The sequence below is a fragment of the Anoplophora glabripennis genome, unplaced genomic scaffold (assembly GCF_000390285.2).
Source record: "Anoplophora glabripennis isolate ALB-LARVAE unplaced genomic scaffold, Agla_2.0 scaffold413, whole genome shotgun sequence".
In the NCBI taxonomy this organism is placed as follows: domain Eukaryota; kingdom Metazoa; phylum Arthropoda; class Insecta; order Coleoptera; family Cerambycidae; genus Anoplophora; species Anoplophora glabripennis.
In genome coordinates, this window is record NW_019416581.1 from 324232 (window position 1) to 349390 (window position 25159).

General features: G+C 34.3%; 1 protein-coding gene across 1 annotated transcript; it reads right to left on the reverse strand.

Annotated features, from left to right (window-relative positions):
* Window positions 1–579: 579 nt before the first annotated feature.
* Window positions 580–1652, reverse strand: LOC108909075. The gene is made up of 2 exons (XM_018713309.1): window positions 1463–1652; window positions 580–1236 (listed from the first exon to the last, which is right to left on the reverse strand). The coding sequence occupies exons 1-2, from the start codon at window positions 1536–1538 to the stop codon at window positions 608–610; spliced, it is 705 nt and encodes a 234-aa protein (XP_018568825.1). The 5' UTR covers window positions 1539–1652; the 3' UTR covers window positions 580–607.
* Window positions 1653–25159: the final 23507 nt, after the last annotated feature.

Here is a 25159-nt window from a genome sequence, read left to right on the forward strand (position 1 = left end):
AACAAACGAAATTAACAAATAATTGGAGCAACAAGTTCACGGTCAATTGAATCGACGTTTGGCACACATATCTTTTCCATAAATTTGGTGTCACTTCTTTCGAGTTACTACTATTTCTTCAAGTTTTCTTGTTTTGTAACTAAGATTTGATTGCTTTGTTCAAGTAATTTGTTATATAAAAATCTGCAAGAAAACCGTAGAGGTGGTGGACGAGTTCGACCAACCACGTTGCAAGATAGTGAAGACATTTTCAATCCTACATAACCACAATTCAGTTTGAAAAACTCTACATGAAAAACAACTATTCTATTCTTCGTCTACAAGTACTGCAACCAGAAAACTGTACAGCCAAGATGTGTATTGGTAAAGATTCAAATTTAATGGTCGAAAATATGAAAGAATAACATTATGCCTCATACAACTTTGTTTTTTATGGTCCTGTGTTATTTAGAATTTTTGTTGCATGGCATCAAGAGCTTTTGTGGTGTAACATAAATTGTGATGCTGGTAAATTAGAAAGAGTATTGAGTGTACATTTCTGTTTGTATGATCTAAATTTACGAATAAAAAAAGAAGCGGTATGTTTGTTACCAGTTTAATATCTTCGTTACACAACAGCTGTTGCGGATATATTACTTGGCGAAGATGGTGTTACTGAATCTACCACTACAAATGTGTTACGTTGTTCAAAACTGCCATCAATTGCCGTAGTTGTGATAAAATATAATGGTATTGTTTTTGTTATATCTATAGTTGTAACAGTGCAATCTGATGTATGTTTCGATTCTATTATCCCAGTATGTTCAGTTACGGGTGATGCTGCTATTGTTGGTACAACTGTACTGATAAGGGTCGGAGTACTATTGGCACATATTTGAGTTGACGTTATTGGATCTGGAGGTGTTGTCTTGATAATAGGTTGTATTATAGTAAGTCTTCTTGTATCAGTAAATTTAGTTTTGGGGTTTTGTGTAATTGTTACTGTTGGAGTTGTGACATAAACTTGGAAAGTTGTTGATTCAATGTAATCTTCTGCAGCGATGCATTCTGTTACACATGTTGGTGTTGGTTTTATAGATAACTCATTTGATTCTGTATATGAATTTTTAAATGATTCCACGCCACATTTCTTTATTGAGTGAATTAAAGAAATAAAATTTTCATTTGCACAATATCCTTGTGATGTTTCTTGAAAGTTGTATTCTAAATTTTCACCTACATCAGTTGGATAATTATCTGAAATGAAAGAGAAGTTAAGATATTTCTCTTATGTCATATGTTATATCTATGTTGTGTTTTTATTTAGAAAGTAAACATTAATGTTTGCAATTTATTTAAAAAATCCCAACTTGATCAATAGACAGCAACCAAATTTAATAATTTAATGAAAAATATTTCTTATATGCAATATTTACTAATTTTTATCTCAATCCAGTTTACCTTAAATTAACCTATTATTTACCTTCGGAGAAAATGAGAATAATATTCAATGATACACACATATAGAGTGTTACTGCCCATTTTTTTCTAAATATCATTTCACCACACTTCAAATTAAACTGTATTATTTCTTTGTAGTTACATATTTAAAGTTAATATGTGTACAAATCGTTTTTTTAAGTACTATTCATTTTCAATGTACGTGTATAATAGTAAAATATTCGACTGATAACGATTTGTCATCGGTTTCGTTTCAAATTCTTATCTCATATCTGCTTGTACCGCGAGATTATCGGTGCCTATACCAAGAAAAATGTGCAAGTAATGAAATGGGAAGATAAGTTTTCAGAAGGCTGATGGGTTGGACTGTGAGGTAAAATATGCCGAAAATAATGGGTGAAGGGGGACGCTCTTCACTTACCGTACCAATAAAATCATTGCTGTCAATGCAAAGAAAAATATTCTTTGTGACTAGAAAGTAAGTAGATTGAGATACTATACAATTTGATATATGTAGTATTAGGTATACGATGCTATTGCAGCCAAAGGTATAATGAAATTATTGAAATGTTAATTTTAAAATGAAAAATGATATTAAAAATATCATAATTTATCAAACTGCATAAGATTGTTGTATGCGATGTGATGCAAAGAGTAAATATTTCATTGTTTATATGGTGCTGTATTTTTTACTTCTTATATTGAAAATTTATCATACTTTATGAATAAAAGAATATTTCAAAAAACATACTTCATTTGGAACTATCCCATTTTATTTTATTATTCCAAATTGAATTACACAAATTAACACAAGTTGAATATAATCCATTTCTAATGACTATTTTGTGTATTGAAAAGTTTATTTAAATTTCCCGCTACCTATCCTCATTCCTACTCTATTGCGCTGTTGCCGTTACTCTTACACTTTTATTACTTGGCGAACAATGTTAGTTATATAAAATTAAAATAATCTAACAGCAATGAAATAAATATCATTAGGTATGTGAAGAAAACAGTTTTAATGTTCGTAATAAAAATATTTACCCATACCATCTAAACTGCCTTCTCATTAAAAATATATCACTTATTGGGGAGCAGATTGGCTGTAAAATGTGTAGAAGCCGGCGCCAAAACGCTTAGTCCTGATTAAAATTCATTTCATCCTTTATATAAAAACGGCACTTTGTACTGATGGGGATACCCCTCATAAAATCTATAAATCTTTTCATTTTCGTTTATTTTATGGTTATGCCGGTAATTCTGGCTGGTAAACATGAGAATAGTAATACCAGATGTAAGACAAATACCAACGAAATTTAATTGGTATTTCTTTTAATCAGTGTCTTGTAAAACTCATAAATAAAATTCACGTAATGAAAAATTGAATATTGAGATGTGACAATTACACAGGGCAACAATTTTCACACCCAAAAACCAGGCCTCACTTGCCCGAAGGTTTTTGGTGGGTAGAATCCGAATCTGGCGTCAGAATTGCTCCTATACGTCACGTTTCCGAGATATCCTAAATTGCAAAAAACACGTTTCTTTTGCTATATTTGCGCTTATATCACAGCGAAACATTTTTTTTTCTAAAAACGAATCATGCCCTCCAAAAACTACCACTCTTACCCTTCAATACGCTTTTTTCAGATCTGAAAAATCTTTTTTATTCGCGGAGATATCATTGAATGAAGTTAGGTACATTAGCATTTTTATAACAGTGGTACTAATATTGAAAAAAGTTCTTCAGAATGCGGAAGTAATATATTTACATGTTTTTTGGATCGCCCAATCCGAATCTGACCTCCAAATTATTCTATCTCTTTAGGATTCTGAGATTTCTTAACCTAAAATCTAACCTGCTAACACTACACTCATAACCTGAGGGCACAATAATCGCTACCACAATAACCACTACCTGCCCACGACAGGTTAACCTAAGTACATAATAACCTGCAAACGCTAAACCCCAGACAGATTAACCCAAGTACACAATAACCTGCGAGTGTTACACCCCAGACAGGTAACCCCCAGACATGTTAACCCAATTGCACAATAACCTGCAAGCGCTAAACCCCAGACAGATTAACCCAAGTACACAATAACCTGCGAGTGTTACATCCCAGACANAGGCTTAGTTAATTGGACTATTAATTGGTATTTCTTTTAATTAGTGTCTTGTAAAACTCATAAATAAAATTCACGTAATGAAAAATTGAATATTGAGATGTGACAATTACACAGGGCAACAATTTTTACACCCAAAAACCAGACCTCACTTGCCCGAAGGTTTTGGGTGGGTAGAATCCGAATCTGGCGTCAGAATTGCTCCTATACGTCACGTTTCCGAGATATCCTAACCTAAAATTGCAAAAAACACGTTTCTTTTGCTATATTTGCGCTTATATCACAGCGAAACATTTTTTTTTCTCTAAAAACGAATTATGCCCTCCAAAAACTACCACTCTTACCCTTCAATACGCTTTTTTCAGATCTGAAAAATCTTTTTTATTCGCGGAGATATCATTGAATGAAGTTAGGTATTTTAGAGTTTTCATAACAGTGATACTAAAATCGAAAAAAGTTCTTCAGAAAGCGGATATTTACTATTTTTTGGGTCGCTCAATCCGAATCTGACCTCCAAATTATTCTATCTCTTTAGGATTCTGAGATTTCTTAATCTAAAATCTAACCTGCTAACACTACACTCATAACCTGAGGGCACAATAATCGCTACCACAATAACCACTACCTGCCCACGACAGGTTAACCTAAGTACATAATAACCTGCAAACGCTAAACCCCAGACAGATTAACCCAAGTACACAATAACCTGCGAGTGTTACACCCCAGACAGGTAACCCCCAGACATGTTAACCCAATTGCACAATAACCTGCAAGCGCTAAACCCCAGACAGATTAACCCAAGTACACAATAACCTGCGAGTGTTACATCCCAGACAGGTTAACCCCCAGACAGGTTGACCCAAGTGCACAATAACCTGCGAGTGCTACAACCCAGACAGGTTGATTTTGCAGTTTTAGGTTATGAAATCACAGGATCCTAAAGTGATAGTATAATTTGGAGGTTAGATTCGGATTGAGCGACCCAAAAAATTTGTAAATAACCGCTTTCTGAAAAACTTTTTTCGATTTTAGTACCACTGTTATGAAAACGCTAAAGTACCTAATTTCATTCAATGATATCTCCGCGAATAAAAAAGGTTTTTCAAATCTGAAAAAGCGTTTTGAAGGGTAAGAGTGGTAGTTTTAGCGGGCATGATTCGTTTTTAGAAAAAAAAAAAAATTTCGCTCAAAACGTGTTTTTCACTTTTAGGTTAAGGATATCTCGGAAACGTGACGTATAGGAGCAATTCTGACGCTGGATTTGGATTCTGCGCACCAAAAACCTTTGAGCAAGTGAGATCTGGTTTTTTGGTGTGACGTTTCGTCAAATTTTGTTGCTCTGTGTTATTTTTTAACAAATTTTTATGGATATAAAAATGAAATGCATGGACTTTACCGGTGTAGTAAGTAATACAGTAACTTTTATACCTAGTACATTGTAAAAAAATTCAGTGAAATTTCACTTCACAAACGATCTGAGTTTCTGTTATTTATCCAGATAGTGCTTTTTGCTATATCATCTGCAAATTGCCACTATAATGTTGTTGTGCTCAAGTATGTCCAATAGGTTTCTGGACCTGTCTGCTGTGTATATTCTCTGACGAATTTAGTTACCTACATGACCGTCAAGCATATGCAACCAAGGCATTGGCAGTATCAACTAAAAATCCCCAAACCTCAGTGAAGTGGTTGAAGGGGTGTAATTAAATAAAACTGATCAAAGTGAACTATTGATATTAACTTAATACATACAATTTAGTATTAGATTATTTTAAAATCATCGGCATCAGTAGTGGTGCGTGAACATTGATTGAATGTGTTCTACTTAGGGTTGTTACATTTGTTGAATTGAATTCCGGGAAATTAAGTGCCAGGAGAGTTTCTAAATGGCGCCGCAGGTGAAATATTTCAAAATTTTCAAGGTCACGCGTTTTCCTGGTACTTCTGAATTTCAAGGAACAATCCATTTATACAAAAATACAGATTTTCACAAGAACGATTTTTGAAATTGATACCTTTTTGAGATATCTATTCACGAATTACCTACTGACGGTATAAATAAATTGGAATAAACTAAATATATTTTATTAAATTATTGAATATTGTGAAACAAAAAAATCATTTGTGAAATTTACCAACTATTCAACGAATTTTAATTTTCCTCGCCGTGTTATGATTTTTTCTTTATCTTTTATATACAAGGTGTAACTGAAATAAGTATTCAAAATTTCTAAGCTTGTAAAACAAGTCAAAATATGACGAAAACTTTAGTACAATTTTTGTCAGTGGCGGCTCCTAAGGGAGCTACGCTCTCCTAAAGGGGTAACCTCGGAAACAGTTTTTAATGCGTAACATCCAAACGGCTCGACATTAAGTCACGAAATTTTGGTGAGATATTAACCTTGACGTGCTTAATAAGTCTCATAAAATACATATCAAAATTTGCTACAGGGGCGTGAGAAAATGTAGGACGCTGGGACAAATTTAATCATATATTTTTTGTAGTTATTTTTTTCTAGTTCCTGACTCGAAAATATTAAAATTTGAAGTATTTAACATAAAAAAGGTCCTCTTGTTAAATTTCACTAGAATGTGCCGTTTTCCAGTAAAATCGATTTCAATCATTCCCAACGTGCTCCAAATTTAACTTTCATTACATAGCAAAATAAATTAATTGCAGTGTGCCATGGGGAAAACAACTAGTCTGACAGTTAACAGAAATGTCAAGTATTTTTAGTTTCAAATTTGTGTCATTTGAGTATTCGCAGTGCCGTTTTATAGTAAATAAAAATATCAAATAATTTAAAAATGCAACAGTATACATTTTCTGAGNTTATATATATGTACATAATATTATATTCCGGGAGTTATATATGCAAATCTGAAATCCGGGACCATACAGCTAATTCCCGGTACAATCACAGAAAATCCCGGTCATACCTATGTCGCTAGATATTCTTTTAATATCTCGTCAAGATCTGCACTAAAATTTACGAGTCCACGAAACATATCAGGGTTGTCCGAATTTTCTGTCTCGTCGTGTCCGCGAAGTGCTAATTCGAAAGCTCCGCAAAATTGTATGCAATCTATGATTTTAGATAATACATAACGATTTTTCGTTACCTATTCATTGTGTTTCCGTATATTACCCAATATGCAGAATCTCACTGACTTCTTATGTTTATTTTACCTAAAGACTTAATGACTTAAATATTTCACACTGTATATTGTCCATCCTTTATCCCCACCGAAAAGTAAGCACGGAAAACAAAACAGTGAATATTTTAAATCACACCCGCACACCCACACTACTTTTGTGTATACATTATTGTTAAATTGTCTTTTATAACTTTTACTTCGGCTTGTTCCACTAACTTCAATATTTAATTGTGGTGTTGACCCACCTAATTCTTTTATTTTTAATTTATCCTCATAAGGCAGTGAACCAAATAAAGTTTTTTGTAAAAACGAAACGCTATTCATTTTAATAACTATAATATCCGTAGACGCCTAAACGAAAATATTCACACGTGCCGCTCGCAGAAATAAACCACCACATACCACGTACGAAATATTACTGCATTTACTGCAGCAGTGGCTGTCGTTGTTGCAGCCACAAAAGCCCATATAAAAGTGTACTGGGTCACGTGCCTGATTAGCCAATAAAAACAAAGGACGCATCTAATTGTTCGCTGTGCACACATTTTGTGTATGAGGTTGCATATATTAAGGAGCGTTGCTCGCGTCGTAATAAATAATAATATAAACTCCTAGATTTATTTTAGCGCGAGTACATTTAGATTCTTCAAATATTTTGTTGATATTTAATATGATTAAATACATAAAATTTTATGTGTTCTGCAGCCCCGCAGCTCTTATGGTAAAACCGCCACTGATCGGCATACATGTGAGCTTTACTGTATTTCAGAACGGATGATGAATGATTGTGAGTGTAAATAATATTAATAAAGGACCAAGAATTGAGCCTTGAGCTACCCCACGTCCAAGTGGCTCTATAGTCGATGATACACCTTTGCAAAAAACTCTTTGCTGTCTCGCAGCTAAATAACTTCTGAACAAATTTATGGAAAATGGACTGAGACCAATAAAGTGTAAGATACCTAAGAACAATTCGTGATTGATCTTATCAAACGCCTTGCTGTAATCTAATAAAATTAACACTGGCCAAAAATATCAAATTTTATGCAGAAAAAAAATCGAGCACCATCCACCCTCCACCGCCTACATCTTTGGGACCCTTTACTTCGATTGCCGCATAAAATGACACGTATTAATGGTTGTCCGGGCGCGCATTTTTGGTCTAGTAATAAAGAGGCGGAATTAAAAACTCGTAACGAGACCCGTGGGGCCGACGGCGGGGGCCGTAATTCACTATTAACTTCGCCATCGGCCCTCCGCGCTATCTGCGGCGCCGGACGCCGACTGTATTAACTTCAGATTAGGAGTAAAAACTCGTAAAATTTTATTATATCGGCGCGAGCGAGCACCCATACGAGCGGGCGACGGTCTGCCCGGGTAGGTAATTATGATAGTGTCAAAATTAAATTTTAACGAGGGACTCGTAAATCCGTAATTGGCCCGAGGTAACCGTATGTGGAAAAACGGAAAATATATTGTGCAGAAGCGGAGCGTGTTCGTCGAAGTACCAGCGCTCGGGTTGGTTTTTTTTCTAGACGGTGTTGTAACGTAATATACTAACATGAGGTACGAAGTTTATGAGCGTTTAGCCGACCGAAAATAACTAATATACTTTGAGTGGGGGTCATATTTATACAGAGTCTTCCTTTGACCTTTAGGAGTACGTACCAGTAGTTTATTTCCCCAAATTCTATCGTTAAAAACTTTTTTTTCGTATCCAGCCGCTGGATAAGCTAGTGTAACCTGAAATTGGTAACTGGGCTGTGCATTGTTGTCAAATCTCATATTTAAAGAAAATGTTGTTAAAAAGCAAATTTTCACACCACTCGCCGTGAGGTACTGCTACGAGCCCTATCATCCCAAAAAAAGTTTAATTCTTTTAAATAAGACAAACTATGAAACAGTACTTAACAAGTCACCTAGCGAAGGTTGCTTGCGGTATGCAGCAAAATAAAACTCCCTCAACAGTAAAAATAAAAGCATTTTTATTGAAAACAGAGTTAGTGACAAAGAAGTGTTGTCGGGGCGAGCGTTTGCTGGAGACTCCTGGTATAGAGTTGCACGAAAAAATGTTTCGTGTCTCTTGTGAAAATATGTCAGTTTATCATGTTTTAAGAGCCCCTCCCAAAAAATTAGTTCAAAAAATATTTCTTTAGAGGTCGTTCAAGATTTTGAATAATTTCCAAAATCGTCAAAAATTGAATTATTTTTTTAAATTTTTTTTCTCGTTATTTTATCATTTTCTAGGTTGAAAAAATCTCGATTCTGAAAATTTCAAATCGATATTTTAATTTCTAAAGGTCACTCATAATTCTTTTAATTTTCAAAGTAGTATACCTACGTTTTCGAGCGACCTCTAAAAAATAAATGTCAACGAACAAATATATTTTTTTTATTGAACTTGATGAACAAAAGAATAGAAATAAATCACGACACTTGATACAATTTTAAAAAATTACAAATATTTGATACTCACAGTGCGGTAGTAAACTTTGCCTCGAGAATTTTTTTAAGTGTCTTGTGATTTGTTTCTATACCTTTGTTCATCAAATTCAACAAAAAAAGTTGATATTTATTTTTAGAGGTCGCTCGAAAACATTTTAGGTACACACACTACTTTGAAAGTTAAAATAATTATGAGTGACCTTTAGAAATTAAAATATCGATTTGAAACTTTCAGAATCGGGATTTTTTTCAACCTAGAAAATGATAAAATAACGAGAAAAAAATTTAAAAAAAATTCAATATTTGACGACTGAAAATTTTTAAAAATCTTGAGTGACCTCTAAAAAATTGTTTTTGAGCTGATTTTTTGAGGGGTCTCTTGAAACATGATAAACTAACATATTTTCACAAGAGACACGAAAAAATAAATAATCGTTTTATTTGGGCCACCCTAATGTATATGTATCTGGTCCTGGCGCCAATCTGCCGTGGACCTTTCCTGGAACCCTGGTGAGTCCCGCGTCTGTTCTTTGTCCTTGCAACTGTTAGACTGGTCCGGGCGGCGTCAGGCTCTCTTGACGTCATACTTAAAATGGGTCACTTGCGGAATGTGTACCCACACACCCCCTGCCAGTATGGATGCCATCACGGAACCTGCAGCCGGTCAGGGAAACGAACCCTTCTACCGGACCTCGTGGTAATTCCCTTGGGTGTGGTTGGCGCGGATAATGGGGCAGAAGTTGATGGAAGGCTATTGTCCTCGTCCCTGGTACCTGTCGCGTCATTCAAACAATACGCAGGTTTGATTCTGTCTATGGACACTTTAACTTCACGACCACGCACTAGCACCGTTGAGAGAGTTTTATTTTGCTGCATACAGAAAGCATGTATATGTATCTGGTCCTGGCGCCAATCTGCCGTAGACCTTTCCTGGAACCATGGTGCATCCCGCATCTGTTCTTTGTCCTTGCAACTGTTAGACCGGTCCAGGCGGCGTCAGGCAGCGCTCTTGACGTAATATTTAAAATGGGTGACTTACATACTTGTGTACCCATACTAGAAAAAAACTTAAGCAGTAATCAATAATGATAAATGAAATACACAAAAATAAATAGTCTCTTTACGTACCTGATTTTTATAACACCTGCAATTTTGTGGTTATTAATTTTTGGTTCTTAATTTCTCATTCTCTGAATTTGTTCTCGTCCAACCTGAGTGTACTGTTGTTCAAACCTCGCATAATCTCTTAAATGTTGTAATCTGCTACTTTTAACTATGTAGGCTTGAAGGTACGCTAGTTCCTTTGGAATTTAATAACAAATTGTTTTCTGTTTAAATGTCTTTTCTAACCGTCGACACTGGATAAAAAATAAAATAACTGACTGTACCCTGCAGGTCTTTCAGTTCTTACAGATACGTAATATACCTTCGTCGTCGCTTCCCTCTGAATACTGGTCACTAATTACATAATAGACCTGTCTACTGAATAGTAACAGCACCACCGCAACCTGTTGATGGTTTTCTCCGATGAAAAATGTTCAAACTCACAGTTAGATGTATTGTCTCTAAAAGCGAGGCAACAACTGACCTCCACTATCTCCCTCCAGGTGCACTGTAAGTTGTCAACAATCTTTTACAAATGCTTGAATATTACAGGGTGGGTGTGCTATAAATTGAACCATTTTATACTATTTAAAATTATGTTTTACAATTGTTTTTCATCTTTTAGCATAGTTTTTATTACTTCGTTGGAATTTTAAACAAAAATGTATTTTTGACAATTGCCAGCAACATCTGCTAACTAAGAGAAATGTCTATTAATTTTTCTTGTTTGCAATAAAAAAGAAATAACATTAAATTTACCACTGTCAATTTAATGCATTTCATGTTGTTGTACATCGCGATCATCCTGCATTTTAAAAACGATGATAACGACTAAGAGACCATTCCTTTTTTTACATTATGTTCTTTACAAATAAATGACTTTGTGATAACATCAAACATACATCCAGTTTGAATTATTTTAAATTTTAGGCGCTCCTCCCTTGTTACTCCTATCCTTTTCGGGCAGCGAAAATCACATCACATCGCGTCGCTCACCGGGCAATACAAAGAGAAATTAACTCGCGGCTAATTTCGGACGAAACAGGAACAGGGGGCCAAATCAAATATTTTTTGGGGAGATTTCGGTTTTCCATCTGCATAAATGGCACGCGATTTCAATAATCGCGGAGGAAGCGGGGCCATAAAGGTTATTACTTTCGGTTTCCAGGGTTTGCATACATACATTTTTAATATTCGTCCATTCCGTAAATGATTGATCCATAAAAGAGTAGTAAACGTAATTTAGAGCGGGGGGTTTTATGACCGGGGCTTATCAACTGTCGACACGGCTTTTATTAGGAATATAAAGGTTATGGAGTGAACAGAGTATCCAGATGAAATTGTATTGTGAATGTATCTGGTAACTTTACCGCGTCTGTATCAAAATAAAAATCAGTGCATGTTTCTGGACATAGTTGCCACGCCTTCTTTTTCAGCGTTACTTACATCTTTATCTCAAATAATTGTTTTTGTTTATGTCATCAGTTTTCAATCTCGTCATCATCCTAGATATTTACCCTACCAAAACATCCGTCAAAGATCTAAAGACATGATAACCAAAAACCTGAGTTTATAGAAATAACCCGTAGAAAAACAAAATGTTATTATATTGTAACAAACTGATATAACTGTTTTCTAAATTCGGAAAAGTAGTTGCAGGTGGCAAAAATATTTGACATAAGTTCATTAACCCTGTATTACAAATATAGAAGAATTTATTGAAGCGTTAGGATTTTCATCATAAAAACTGTGGAACGTATACAATATTAGATAAGAGGCATGCAATCACATTGTTATATTAAAAATATAAAAATTTAATAATGTAAATAAGTTCCCGTAACTGTAATGTATCGATACTAAATTAATTCAAAAGTAACTGTTACTTATAATCTATTGCAGCAGCTTTGAAGTTAATGAATTTCATTAGTTTCTCCTGAACTTTCTACAGAAATTAAAAATTTGAAGGAATAATATTCAGACCAAACGGTATTGCAATATTCCAGCCATAATAGTAAAATGATATTTCAATATCAAATATGTTATTAAAGATCAAGTATGTTATTTCACGATACTCGTATGTCCCTACATTTTGAAAGCTGAACTCGTCATGTGTTCAATATAAAAGGAAGAACTTCTTGGTTCTTAACCATAGTGCACTTTTCTAATATTTGGAGTTGCTTCTCTTATATCGAATTAACATTACGACAAAATTTGACCGACCCTCTAATCCAGAAACCAATATGTACTCTTATGAAGAATTTTGGTGCGCTGAATTCGAATCCGAGGTCTAAACTTCTCATTTGGCTCTGGTTTACGAGATATCCTAACCTAAAAGTGCCAAAATTATATAATTCTTTAGGAAAGTATATTTGTGTTGTTGGGTTAAAATCTTGTCAACCTGTGTAATTTAGAGAATATTCAACGAAAATATGAAAAGTATACATGTGGCTTAATTCTGACAAATATGATCTAACTCAAGGATTATCGCCTTATAGTTTGCTTAGACGACTCCTTTTAATTAATTGATACATGACTTAATATTATTACAGGATTAACTGATTGCTTATCCGTAAAAATCGAGTCACAAACTAATAAAAGGAGGCACAAGAAGTATGAGGACGAATTAATACAGCAAATAAAAAATACCGGCCAGAGGACTTAATTTCAGATTTCAAAGTATCTATAGCCATATATCTTTTGAAACGTCTCTTGACTAACATGACAACCAGGTCTAAAATTAGTCGACCATGCCTTGGAAGTCTGAAAATCAAGCTAGACATCCCACTTTGAGGAAATGTTAATATCGTTTCAACAGTTTTCCATAATTCCTCCTCTTCCTCTAATTACCACGACTATAAAAGCGTGCAGGAGATCCAAGCAACTCTCAACACCGACGCAACGCTTCGGAAGCCGTGAATTAAAGAATTACCCCGTCGAAGGGACAAAAACCGTCGAAAAGTTTTTTGCTTGCAGCGGCAGTGAAAAGTTGATCCATTCGCTGGATGCACGGCCGTCTGCGGTAAAGGCCGGGAACTCCCATTCATTACTTATTGATGAGATCCGAAATTGTGCACTTTTTACTTTTTCCGAGGGCAGACGGCAAACAAATGGCTGCTACATAAAACTTTCGACGTCAGGATACTGATTTTATGGACATGAACTCGGGCGGGTGTTGTTCAACTCAATAATTAATTGCAGGTGGATTTTTTCGCGCATCTGCCCCTTCCCAACCGCTGTAGGTGCAGGATTATACATTGAAATTTAGCTCTATGCAGTAAAAATAAGTAAATTGGTGTTGTAAGTAGTCATTTTTTATTCATCACATACTGTAATTATTCTTTTTCTTAATGCCATTCAAAATTTTCACAACAATCATTTGTGGACGTATGAAAATCCACATGCCACAACGGAAACCCATTTCCAACACCAATTTTCGGTCAACGTATGGGCAGGAATTATTGTTGACAACTTATTGGACCATTCTTGCTGCCGGGACGACTTGACGGACAATCTTACAGCAATTTCCTTCAAGAACAATTGCCTTTCTGCTTGAGGATGTTCCGACAGCAATGAGAAACCAAATGTGGTACATGAACGATGGTATACCAGCACATTTCAGTATAATGGTTCGCAATGATTTAAAAACTGTTTATCCAAATCATTGGATTGGTCGCGGTGGATCTCAAGAATGGCCACCAAGGTCCCCCGACCTCAACAGCTTAGATTTCTTTTTATGGGGCCATCTTTGGACGCTAGTATACACAAGTCCCATTAATACTGTAGAGGAATTAAGAGAAAGAATAATTGCAGCGTGTTATAAAATAAAAAATAGCCCGGGAACATTTCAACAAGTATGCAATTCCATGAGAATGAAAGCGGAAACATGCATATTAAGTGAAGGAAACCATGGATTTTGGATGGGTGATGGTAAGGCAGGCTCGGGGACGTGGCTGTGGCAGCCTACCAGAGACCTGGGTCGCGCAACATTTTCCGCATGCGTGTGGTCCCCGATAAATGGTAATGAGAACAGAGCAGAGAAAATATCTGTAACTCAAGACCATGCTATCATACATAAACTGTACGAGACTTTGCAACCAAGCCACCCGTGTAGGATGGTTTGAAGAAAAGTACTCGAGTAATGAAGGAGGGTGTACAAGGGGCCTAATAAGGCCTAAGTGCCGCGGTGGAAAAACAATTCCACCACCCTCCGACATACATACATACATACATACATACATACATACATACATACATACATACATACATACATACATACATACATACATACATACATACATACATACATTAGTTGTAATGTTAACATTTTTGGACCATAGTTTATAAAGCAAACTATCATTAATTTTCCATGTAGAATCACACTCTCAAATATTCGCATATCATTAAGGAACACCCTGTATATTTACTTTTTGTTTCCATTATTTTTTATCAAAAGTCTGAACATTCTAATAGCTTTCAATGGTTTAGAGGTTTAAATATTCACTGAAGTATTTCATTAATTTCCATTGCTTACCTCAATTTATACTACATTTTTTGTGTTTCTGAATGTAATATCATAAAACTCATAAAGAAGGTAGCTGAAATAAGACAAAAAAGAAAACCTTTCTGCTCTGGGATTTAAAATATTACAAAAATTCTCTTATTAGACGGAATATAAAATGAACATCTCCAGAATTAGCATTCCTTGGGGTTCATATAGTTTACATTATTAGGGCTATTTATACATTTAAAACGTAAAAACGAGATGTTTACAAAAAATTTAATTTAAGTTCGTCTAGCAAGTCCTGTTTTGCATGCGTTCAAAGGGCGATTTTAACTGTAAACTCCCAACGTTAATTCATAAATCTTTCACGTAAGCCGAAGCGGAAGGCAACTCCTGCAGGAAAAATGCAGCCAGGAATAATAAGTCGCAATAAGCCGCCCGCCAGCGAACTTCAAAGCAAATTCGATTTAAATTAGTTTTAAATTTATTAAACAAATTTATTTGCCGGAGTTTTTTTCCTTGTTATCGTACCGCGCCCGTAATAAAAAACCCTTCCTAATTGACTCCTGGAAGAATGGTGCGCGTTATTGTTCTCCTGTTTACTTTAATCTTGTGAGAGCTGCCGGCGTGGGGGGACCGAAGAAATTAGAGGATTTTTTAATACCTATCGCGTGCTATTTTGTTGAACGTAAATCATAAAGTTCAGCGAAACGTCTGCTCAAGTTTTTCGGAGAAGCAATAATGCGTTATTATAATAAATGAAGGCAAATTGGTGTTTATTTAACTAGGAATTAAGTTGAACAAAGGCATTAGTTCCAGAAAGTCATACAACCGAAGTTACAATAGCACATAAATTAGTTTCGTTTACCATTCTAAAGACCGTCAGTTGTACGCGAACATACCTGTTCTATCAAATGACTTGAGATATGGACAACGACAACTGAGTTTCGTAAATCCTTGATAACATAAATAAATTAAACAATAAACAATAAACAGTAAACAGTAATCACTAAACAATAACCAATCGACAAAGGACAAACGATAATGCGGTATATAAATGACTGCAAATTGCTGTTTATTTAACTAGGAATTAAGTTGAACAAAGGGATTAGTTCTAGACACCCATATAGCCAAAGTTACACCAGCACTGGATGTGAAACCGTTTTCCATAAATTTATGTCGTTTACCATTCTAAAGACCCCAGTTGTACGCGAAAATACTTGTTCTATTAAATGACTTGAGAGGTCGACAACAACAACTGATTTTCGTAAATCCTTGATAACTATAAATAAACTGTACAATAAACAATAAACAGTAAACAGTAAACAATAATCGATACACAATAAATAGTAAACAGTAAACACTAAACAATAACCAAAGGACAAATGGTAAACGATAATGCGGCATTATAATAAATGAATGCAAATTGGTGTTTATTTAACTAAGAATTAAATTGAACAATGGGAAGCCGAACTTACACTAGCATTGGATGTGAAATAGTTCTCCATAAATTTGTGTCGTTTACTAAACTAATATAAAGACCGTCAGTTGTACGCGAAAATACCTGTTCTATCAAATGACTTGAGAGATAAACTAAACAATAAACAATAAACAAGAAACAATTAAACGATAAACAACAAACAATAAACAATAAAGAGTAAACAGTAAACAGTAAACATTAAACTGTAAACAGTAAACAAAAAACAAAAAACGAAAAACGAAAAACAAAGAACAAAGAACAAAGAACAGAGAACAGAGAACAGAGAACAGAGAACAGATAACAGAGAACAAAGAACAAAGATCAAAGGACAAAGGACAAAGAAGAAAGAACAACGAACAACGAACAGAGAACAGAGAACGGAGAACGGAGAACGGAGAACAGAGGACAGAGGACAGAGAACAGAGAACAAAGAACAGAGAGCAAATACAAAGAACGAAGAACGAAGAACGAAGAACCAAGAACGAAGAACCAAGAACCAAGAACGAAGAACGAAGAACGAAGAACGAAGAACGAAGAACGAAGAACAAAGAACAAAGAACAAAGAACAAAGAACAAAGAACAATAAGCAATAAGCAATAAACTATAAACTATAAAAAAAAGGATAAAGAATCAAGAATAAATATTAAATAATAAAGAATAAAGAATAAACAACAAGCAATAAACAATAAACAATCAACAGTAGATAGTAAACAGTAAACGATACAGACAGTAAATAGTAAACACTAAACAATAAACAGTAACCAATCGTCAAAGGACAAACGATAAACAATTTGTGACCGTTTCGTATAAATTAGTAACCCTTTAGTGTAACCGCCGCCGCCGCCTTATAATATTTACAGGTTTTGCAGATGATTCGAATATATTTTCGAGGTGCTAAATCAGGAGTTTCTGATTGCCGTTCGATTTTATCTTGCTTCCAATTACAGAAAGAGTTCAAAAAGGCTTTGAAATTTACGTACTGTCAAAAAATATCACTGGTCGCTTTGATATATAACTTACATAAATTAATGAATTATTCTCGAACGTAGGTACTTATAAGACTAAATTATTTTTAAATTAAAGATAAATGTATGTTAAATTAGAAAAGGATGTTATTCATTTCCTTTGTAGGTTCTCTTAGCGTTATTGACAGTCAAAGCTGGCAAGTTCGTGCAAATTATCTAAGTGGAACGTATATTATTTAGGGAAACGTATAGCTTTTGAGGGATGTCTAGTTATTTAAGTCAATATTTGAACAAGCTCAAGAATTCTAAATTCAGGACCGAATGTAAGCCCCTAACGTTATTAATGTTACAGTCTGTGACGGATTATTTACCAAGTTAAGTAAATTAAGGAAGTTGTAACACATCAGACAGGTTTTTCTATATAAATATAAAGGTACGGGGTTAAATTTAGGTGGACTCTTGTGATATCTTGTGAGTTAAGCGGTAATTTGCTTATTTTTTAAAAGGTCGAGTAATTTATTTTTTTTTCGATTTTCAGTCTCCTGAATACGTGGTTAAATTAATGACATTATCTCTGCATCACCCTGAATGTATTGTTATTTTAAAAACTATATATTTATTGTATGTATAGCAGCCATAAGGAACAATTTCTAAACATTCCTCGAAGCTCAAAGCCGACATTCGTATGTTTCGTGGCAACATTGAACCTATCTCCACCAATCAAATTAATATAAACATCTGAATAAGTGAGAGCCCGCTCTGGATAAATTTCAACTCTTCGCTTTCAACGTCGTCGTTTATTTTGCGAAAAGTACGCGAGTCAAATTGTATCCAGCCTCGGGCACATTGTTAGAACCATCAATGGCACAAGTTGAAAGGTGCTTGATAAAAAGAGATACCCGCCTGTAAACAAGTCTCTTCGCAAATCTAACAACCAATTACAGGAGAGTCTCATTGTACTGCACCGATGAATGTATCGAATATCCACCGACTTCCCAAAAACTCCTCTCGGCTGGTTAGTTAGAATAACGAGCTGCCTTATTTATATCCACCGCTAAACATAATACATCAGGGCCTAATAAAGGATAATAGGAGGTAAGCCCACAAGCGAATGCGGGATAAAAATACAGACATAATATGGATGCACATCAAAGGCGTTCGGACGTAAAGAGCTCTCGGAGAGCCTACCTGATTGAATTTCCGACAGTGGCGGTACGGGATGATGTTTTGTTTACCGTGGGAGTTTGTGGGGATGAGCTTCATATTAGCTTGCACAAGTACATACGTTGAACAATAACCAATGATCCTCTATTACGTAACTTTAAAAGTTTCAGTTCAGATGAAAATTGAAAGGGATTCCAAAAATTTTGTCAATTAGTAGTGCCATGCATAACTAAATATATTGAAAAGTACGTCTTATTTGTATGAAACTTGTCATAGTAACCAGTTATAGAAACTGATGAAAATTAAAGTTATCATATTGTGATAACGAAGTATGGGACGCACACACTTTTTTAGGGGATAATTGCTAGGCCAACATAGACAACTTTCATGACGAAAACATTTTGAATTAAATATGCGAAGGGAAAAAAAATATCTCGAAAAGGGTTGCACATTTTTGTGTAAATTATTTTTATTTCTTAAAGTTACAACATTATTTTTAAGTGCGAGTGCGGCCCAGTCCCTTGGCATTCATGTCATTGATATGTGAAGTCAAACAACGCTGATCACAATTAGTACTTGTGGATGAGTAACTATCCGGGGAATGCTCGCGATGCTCGTCCATCTTCTAGTGGCCTGTATGTCGGTGTATTCACAGAAACTATACATATATAGGTGAGGTTTGTGTGGGAAGGAACATATCAGCCTGCGGAAAGGAACCATTGGTTACTTGTTGAAACAGTGTTAGACAAGTAAAAGATCCCCACCATACGACAAAGTGTGGGTTCAGCAAAATTTCCAGGTTGGCGTGTTACCCATCTCCTGACGTTGGCATTTAGCCATAGTAGTAGAAATAGGCCGACGTAAAATAAATAAAAAGTAAAAAGCAAGCAAAATTACGTTATTATGAAATTAAGAAATGGAATGTTAGTTAATATCAAATTAAAATTTAAATAGATTTAACTATCAAAGCAATTTAATTTGGTGAAAAACGAAAACAATACATGATTGTATTTAAAAGTTTATTATGAAAAAAAATATTCTGCAAATACAGGGTCAAATACAGGGTTAGGCGGAATGAAATATCCTTTCTCATATTTATATGTGCAATCCTTTTCGAGATTATAAGCTACCCCAATTTTAATTATTTTATATTATTTTTTATTATTTTCATTTTGAAAGTCCTTTACATAACTATACAAACCATTACCTAAAACAAATAAATTTTCACCAACTGCCATTGGAAACTCCTTATTTCAAAAGTTTAGAGTTTTGTATCTTTCTATTGTACCTCTTTATATCTTTATATCTTTATATCTTTATATCTTTATATCTTTATATCTTTATATCTTTATACCTTTATACCTTTATATCTTTCTTTGAAGTTTAGAAATCTACAAGCCGCATTTGTCCTAATATAATTTTTCTCTTAAAGAATAGTTTTTATGTAATTGCAATAAAAATAATATACATAATATACACAAACCTTTGAAGAATTTGGGAAATTCTCATACTTCACTACTCAGTCGGTATATTGGAGCTCTTAATAATATATTTAGAAATAAGTGCATTTCATGAGTTTTCAAAATTCGAATTTATAAAACCTTCATAAGACTTATTTTCGGATGTGAAGTTTGGACATTAACAATAGCGGAACAAAATAGTTTAAGGATATAGGAAAGAAAAATATTGAGACATATATTAGGAAGGAAAAGTTAGAGGACATACTGGAAATGAACAACAGGTTAGTGTCCCTATTTAACAAGCATGTTACAGGTGTATTAAGATCACAAAGACTTAGATGAATGGATATTTAATGAGAATGCCAAGACATACGTGTAGAACTCCACAAAATTATAGAAAGTAGCATTGGAGAGAGAAAGGGACATGTAAGGTAAATAATTAGACGTAAGGATGAGGTGGACAAGGATATAAAAGGGATAAACATTACTCAGTGGAAACGGACAACTACCAACAAGCAAGATTGGAGGAAAATTGTAAATCAAGCAATGGGGCTACTAGGCTAGGATTCTTAAAAGCTCTACATATCGTTCTATTTTTACTAAATAACTGCAATTATTTTTTCTTTTTTTAATGAAATTACAAAACAATCGTTTTGTTAGTCACTATTAAGATTGACGAGTGCAGTCTCTGAAACGTATGAGGGCTTCATATTTTAATTGAAACTTGTAAGAACACATTCTCATAACGAAATATTTTCTCTGATAATGATGAAAAAATCACGAGAAAAAAAGTGACTATTAAATAGACACCCTCATACTTGATATTTATTTAATTTAGTACGAAAAAAAACTTCTCCGACGTAGTTGGCTAAACTTTCACAATACGGTCATAATTTACATCTGCATCGCTTCTCCGCATCATAAACTTCACACTGAAAACAATATTCGGCGTCCCAGAGACCTTCTATAAAGCGGAAACCGCCACTGCCCTTCTCTGGAAACCATACGACGCCGTCCATCTCCCCCACGTCCAAAATCAACCCTCGGGGACACGAAGGTCACCTCCATAGAACGCCGACGCCCTAATTGGCCTCCTTCTGATGAACCCCTACAATTTGTTGCGGATCAAATCTGTCCATCGACATTATCAGTGCGCGGTCATTATTCCAACAACAATAATAAGAGGACAGCCGTGGTTGGACTAGAATCCGATTATGGACCTCTGGTGACGGCTCTAAAATAATTGCTTTGAAATTTGAGAGCGCACAATTTTACCGGTAGAGGTAATTTTACCCCATCTTTCGAAATTTACTGTTTTATGATATAACTGCATTCAAGCATTTACTTGTGTCGTAGCGTAGAAATACAGGGTGTCCTAACAGTGACGCCCGGCCTTCTGGATATTTATTAAGGGGATATAAACAAATCGAAAATAAAGAGTGAAAAATTTTCCGATTGTTTTTCTTTGTTGAGTTATTCAAAAAACTAGAAATAAACATTTGGGCTGGGTTATTAAATAATTATGTACTTCAGAGCTGTATTTGCTGCAACTGTATGTTTTTAAATGAAAACTTACCATTGCTATTGCTGGATGACGTCCCGTTAGCAGTTAGACTAAATTATTGGTTCCAACATGGAGCTCCAACACATAATGGTTTACGAGTATGAAATTATCTGAATCAAAACTTCCCAGACAGATATATTGGAAGTAATGGACCCATAGCACGGCCTCGCAGATCACCAGATCTGAATCCCCCAGATTTTTCTTTTGGAGTTATTTAAGAGAAAAGATTTACAGCGAACCTCTTGTAAATCCAGAAAATGTAGTAGCCTGTATACACGGTGCTGTCGCGTTAATAGACCAAGAGATGCTACAAAGCGTTCATGCTCCAATTTTGAATCGTGCCAATCTTTGTCTTGAAGTAGAAGGCAATTTATTTAAACACCTTTTGTAAAAACAATTTCTATTATTTAAGCACATTATGGTTTTAGGTTATAACTTTTTCCTCTCTATTTTAAAATTGTTTTATTATTAAAATGTGTTTCTCTATCCTTTTCAGGTTAAAATAATTCTTACCTACTATTGGTTATAAATTAGTTGTCTTGGGCCCCATAAGCACAGTTTTGAGACAAAAATTTGGATTTTCACTTTTATAGTTTCTTTGAATAACTTAACAAAGAAAAACAATCGAAAAATGTTCCAATCTTGATTTTCAATTCGTTTTTATCTCCTTAATCAAATCCCAGAAGGAGAACGTCACTTTTGGGACACCCTGTATATCGATTTTTAGGCATATCAGCATCTAGTATCAATTTATTTATTCTTTTGCACATATTTTATTGTTAATGCATATTAAATGAGATTTTACATGACCTCACTTATTTTATTTAATAAATGTGTAACTGGAACTTAATTTAATTTACAATTTAATTACAACTCTAGTGCGGTAATATGGCATTATAACATTCGTAACAATGTCAAATCTGTCAGTATATGATAATTACAAGGCTATCATAGTGATTAGTGAGTGAAACTAGTAACTGTTATAAATAAACTGCTTCAATTGAAATCGTCGTTGTTTCTAAAAGTTTGAATTAATGAAGGGTGTCCCGAAATTCATGCAACAAAATTTGGTCATAGATTCTTAAGACAAATTTAGGGGACCCGTATTTTTTCTTTTTGCCAACTGGCCCCCTCTTTCGGAGTTACAGAAGCCTTTTTTTTTATATCTCAAAACCATGTTGTACGAGAATCTCTAAATTTGGTCAACAGGGGTTTTATGATATAGTCTTATAGTTTTATGATATATAATCTCACAGTGCTACGCTTTTTGGTGAGAAACCCCCTTAAGACACGTTTTAGTGGGCCCCATTGTCTTTGGAACCAGAAAAATTTGGTTGCAAATTTGATTTTTTTTTAATTATTAGTTAGCTAGAAAGCCATTGAAGTTAGAAACTTTTTTGTGTCTTGATATTTGTTTCGTAAACAGCAATGTTTTTGAGGAAAATGGCGAATCACGATATGTATTTGATCACATTTTGACATTTTTCTCGAAAACATTGCGTTTTACGAAAAAAGTATAAAGAGATAAAAAGTTTCGAAATTTAATGGCTTTCTAGTGGACTGATAATTTTTTTAGAAATTTAAATATGCTACCAAATTTTTTTGGCTCCAAAGACAAGGGGGCCCATGAAAAATTGTCTTAAGGGGGTTCCCCGCCAAAAAACGTAGCACCATCAGATTCCACATGTCAAAAAAACCTCTGTGTACCAAATTTAGTGATTCTCGTACAACAGGGGTCTGATATATAAAAAAGATTACTCTTAGGGGCGGACTTCAGGGGGCTGTAACTCCGAAGAGATTTTACCGTAGAATTAAAAAATGTAAAAATATACAGTGTTCCATTTGAAATAACAGAGATGATGATGACTTCCGGTATAACTGGAAGTGCGAGAAAGTTGACACTTTTCATTGAATAGATTTTTTTGATAAACCCAAAATATATACAAAATTTTCAGATTTCAATTTTTGACTACTTTTTGAGATAATCCTACTGGGCCCTCTTCGTGATACACTCTGTATAATGCAGACACTTTTAAAAGTAACAATAAAAGAGGTATACATGAAAGATGGTCCGGTTTAATACAATTAATCGTTTAAAAAATTAAATTATAATGACGCAATCTACTGTAGAACAATATTTTTTTAACAATCGGTAAAACAAGCTTTCGAAATGAATTTTGAGTATTTAAAGCTGGTGGAAGAAAGATTGCCACTCCTCCTTATTCTCGCAATGCCACCTCTTTTCTGGACTCCACCGGATGTACGATACGCACCACACCCCAGAGGCGTCGTTGACGATCACTGTGGCCTCAGGACCACACTGACAACTCGGTGTTTTGATCAGGTTACAGGGCGCCAAGGCCCTCAAGTAAATGTCGTAGCACATGGCGTGGCCGTCGTCTTCTAGCTGGGGACGGTATCCTTCTGGGCATTTGCAGTTGGAGAGTTAGTCGGCGAAGGCTAAGGAGGTGACGGTTAAGAAGATGATGCTTAGATTCATTCTGAAAAAAAAATAATAGTTTTAGAGCCTTTAATTTTTTTGTGTCTAGACTCTTTGAAATATAGGCTTTTTTACTGTTACATGTTTTGGATTTTCAGATTATTTGGAGTGTAGACTTTTTAGTCTCTTTAAAACTGTCTAAAAGTTTTACAATTAGATTAACTTTTCAGGTTGGTTAAATTTTGAAATCTTCAAAATGTTTTGAAGTTCTAGACTTTTCTGAGCTTAAGAGCTTAAGAATCGTTAGGTAGATTAGAGAAATTATTTAAAATTATTAAAGATCTTTGAGCATTTTAATCTCTCTGTATCTGTAGACTTTTTAGACTTTTTAGATTCTTTGAGCATTTTAGACTCTTTTAGATGTCAGTGCTTTTTAGTCTTTAGATTTATTGGACCGACTTCTCGATTCTTTAGTTTAGACATTTTAAACTTTTTAGACCCCTTAAATATATTAGATCATTACAATTTTTGGATACTTTAGCTTCATTAAACCTATAGATGCTTAGTTATTCTTATTTAGACTTTTTAGTGTATTTGGACTGTTTGAAAACTTTAGACTCCTCAGTCTTAAATGTTTACATTTCACATCTTTCAGATTAACTTCTCTGTTTGGTTATATTTTAGATTTTTTAGAATTTTGATGCACTATAGACTCTTTGGACGGTTAAGAGCTTTATACTTATTGCTGGATAGGCTTGGAAATTATTTAAAATATAACACTTTAATCTTGAGTTATAGACTTTTTAGACTCTTTAGATTCTTTGAGCACTTTAGACTCTTTGTACTTTTTAGATATCAGTACTTTATAGTCTTTAGATACTTTGAACAGACTATCTGATTATTTAATCTAGATATTTCAAATTTTTTAGACTTCTTGAAAATATTAGAAAAAATTGCCTCTAGATACTTTAAACTTTTGACTATTTACACTTTTTATCCTGCAAACTCTTTATACTTTTTATATGTAAATGCATTATAGTCTTTAGATGCTCTAGACAGATTGACAGATTATTTAGTTTAGACTTTTAAAATTTTTTAGACTTCTTGAATAAAGTGTTCTTTTTAGATTCGTTGAATACTTTAGATTTTTTAAACTTGAATGCTTTCTTAGAAATTTCAGATTATTAGACTAAATTTTCTATATTCTTTAGACTTACTGATGATTACTTCAAAAGTTCTAAATTATTTTTAGAGATACTTTAGAGAATCTAAAGAGATCTAAAAGATTTAAACTCTTTTGGTTTGGGATA

Bases quoted from the DNA above. Each gene is read 5' to 3' on its own strand.
- LOC108909075 (XM_018713309.1), bottom strand. From the start codon at position 1,538: ATGATATTTAGAAAAAAATGGGCAGTAACACTCTATATGTGTGTATCA. The intron at 1,237-1,462 runs GTAAATAATAGG...CTTTCATTTCAG, and splicing joins TATTCTCATTTTCTCCGAAG to ATAATTATCCAACTGATGTA.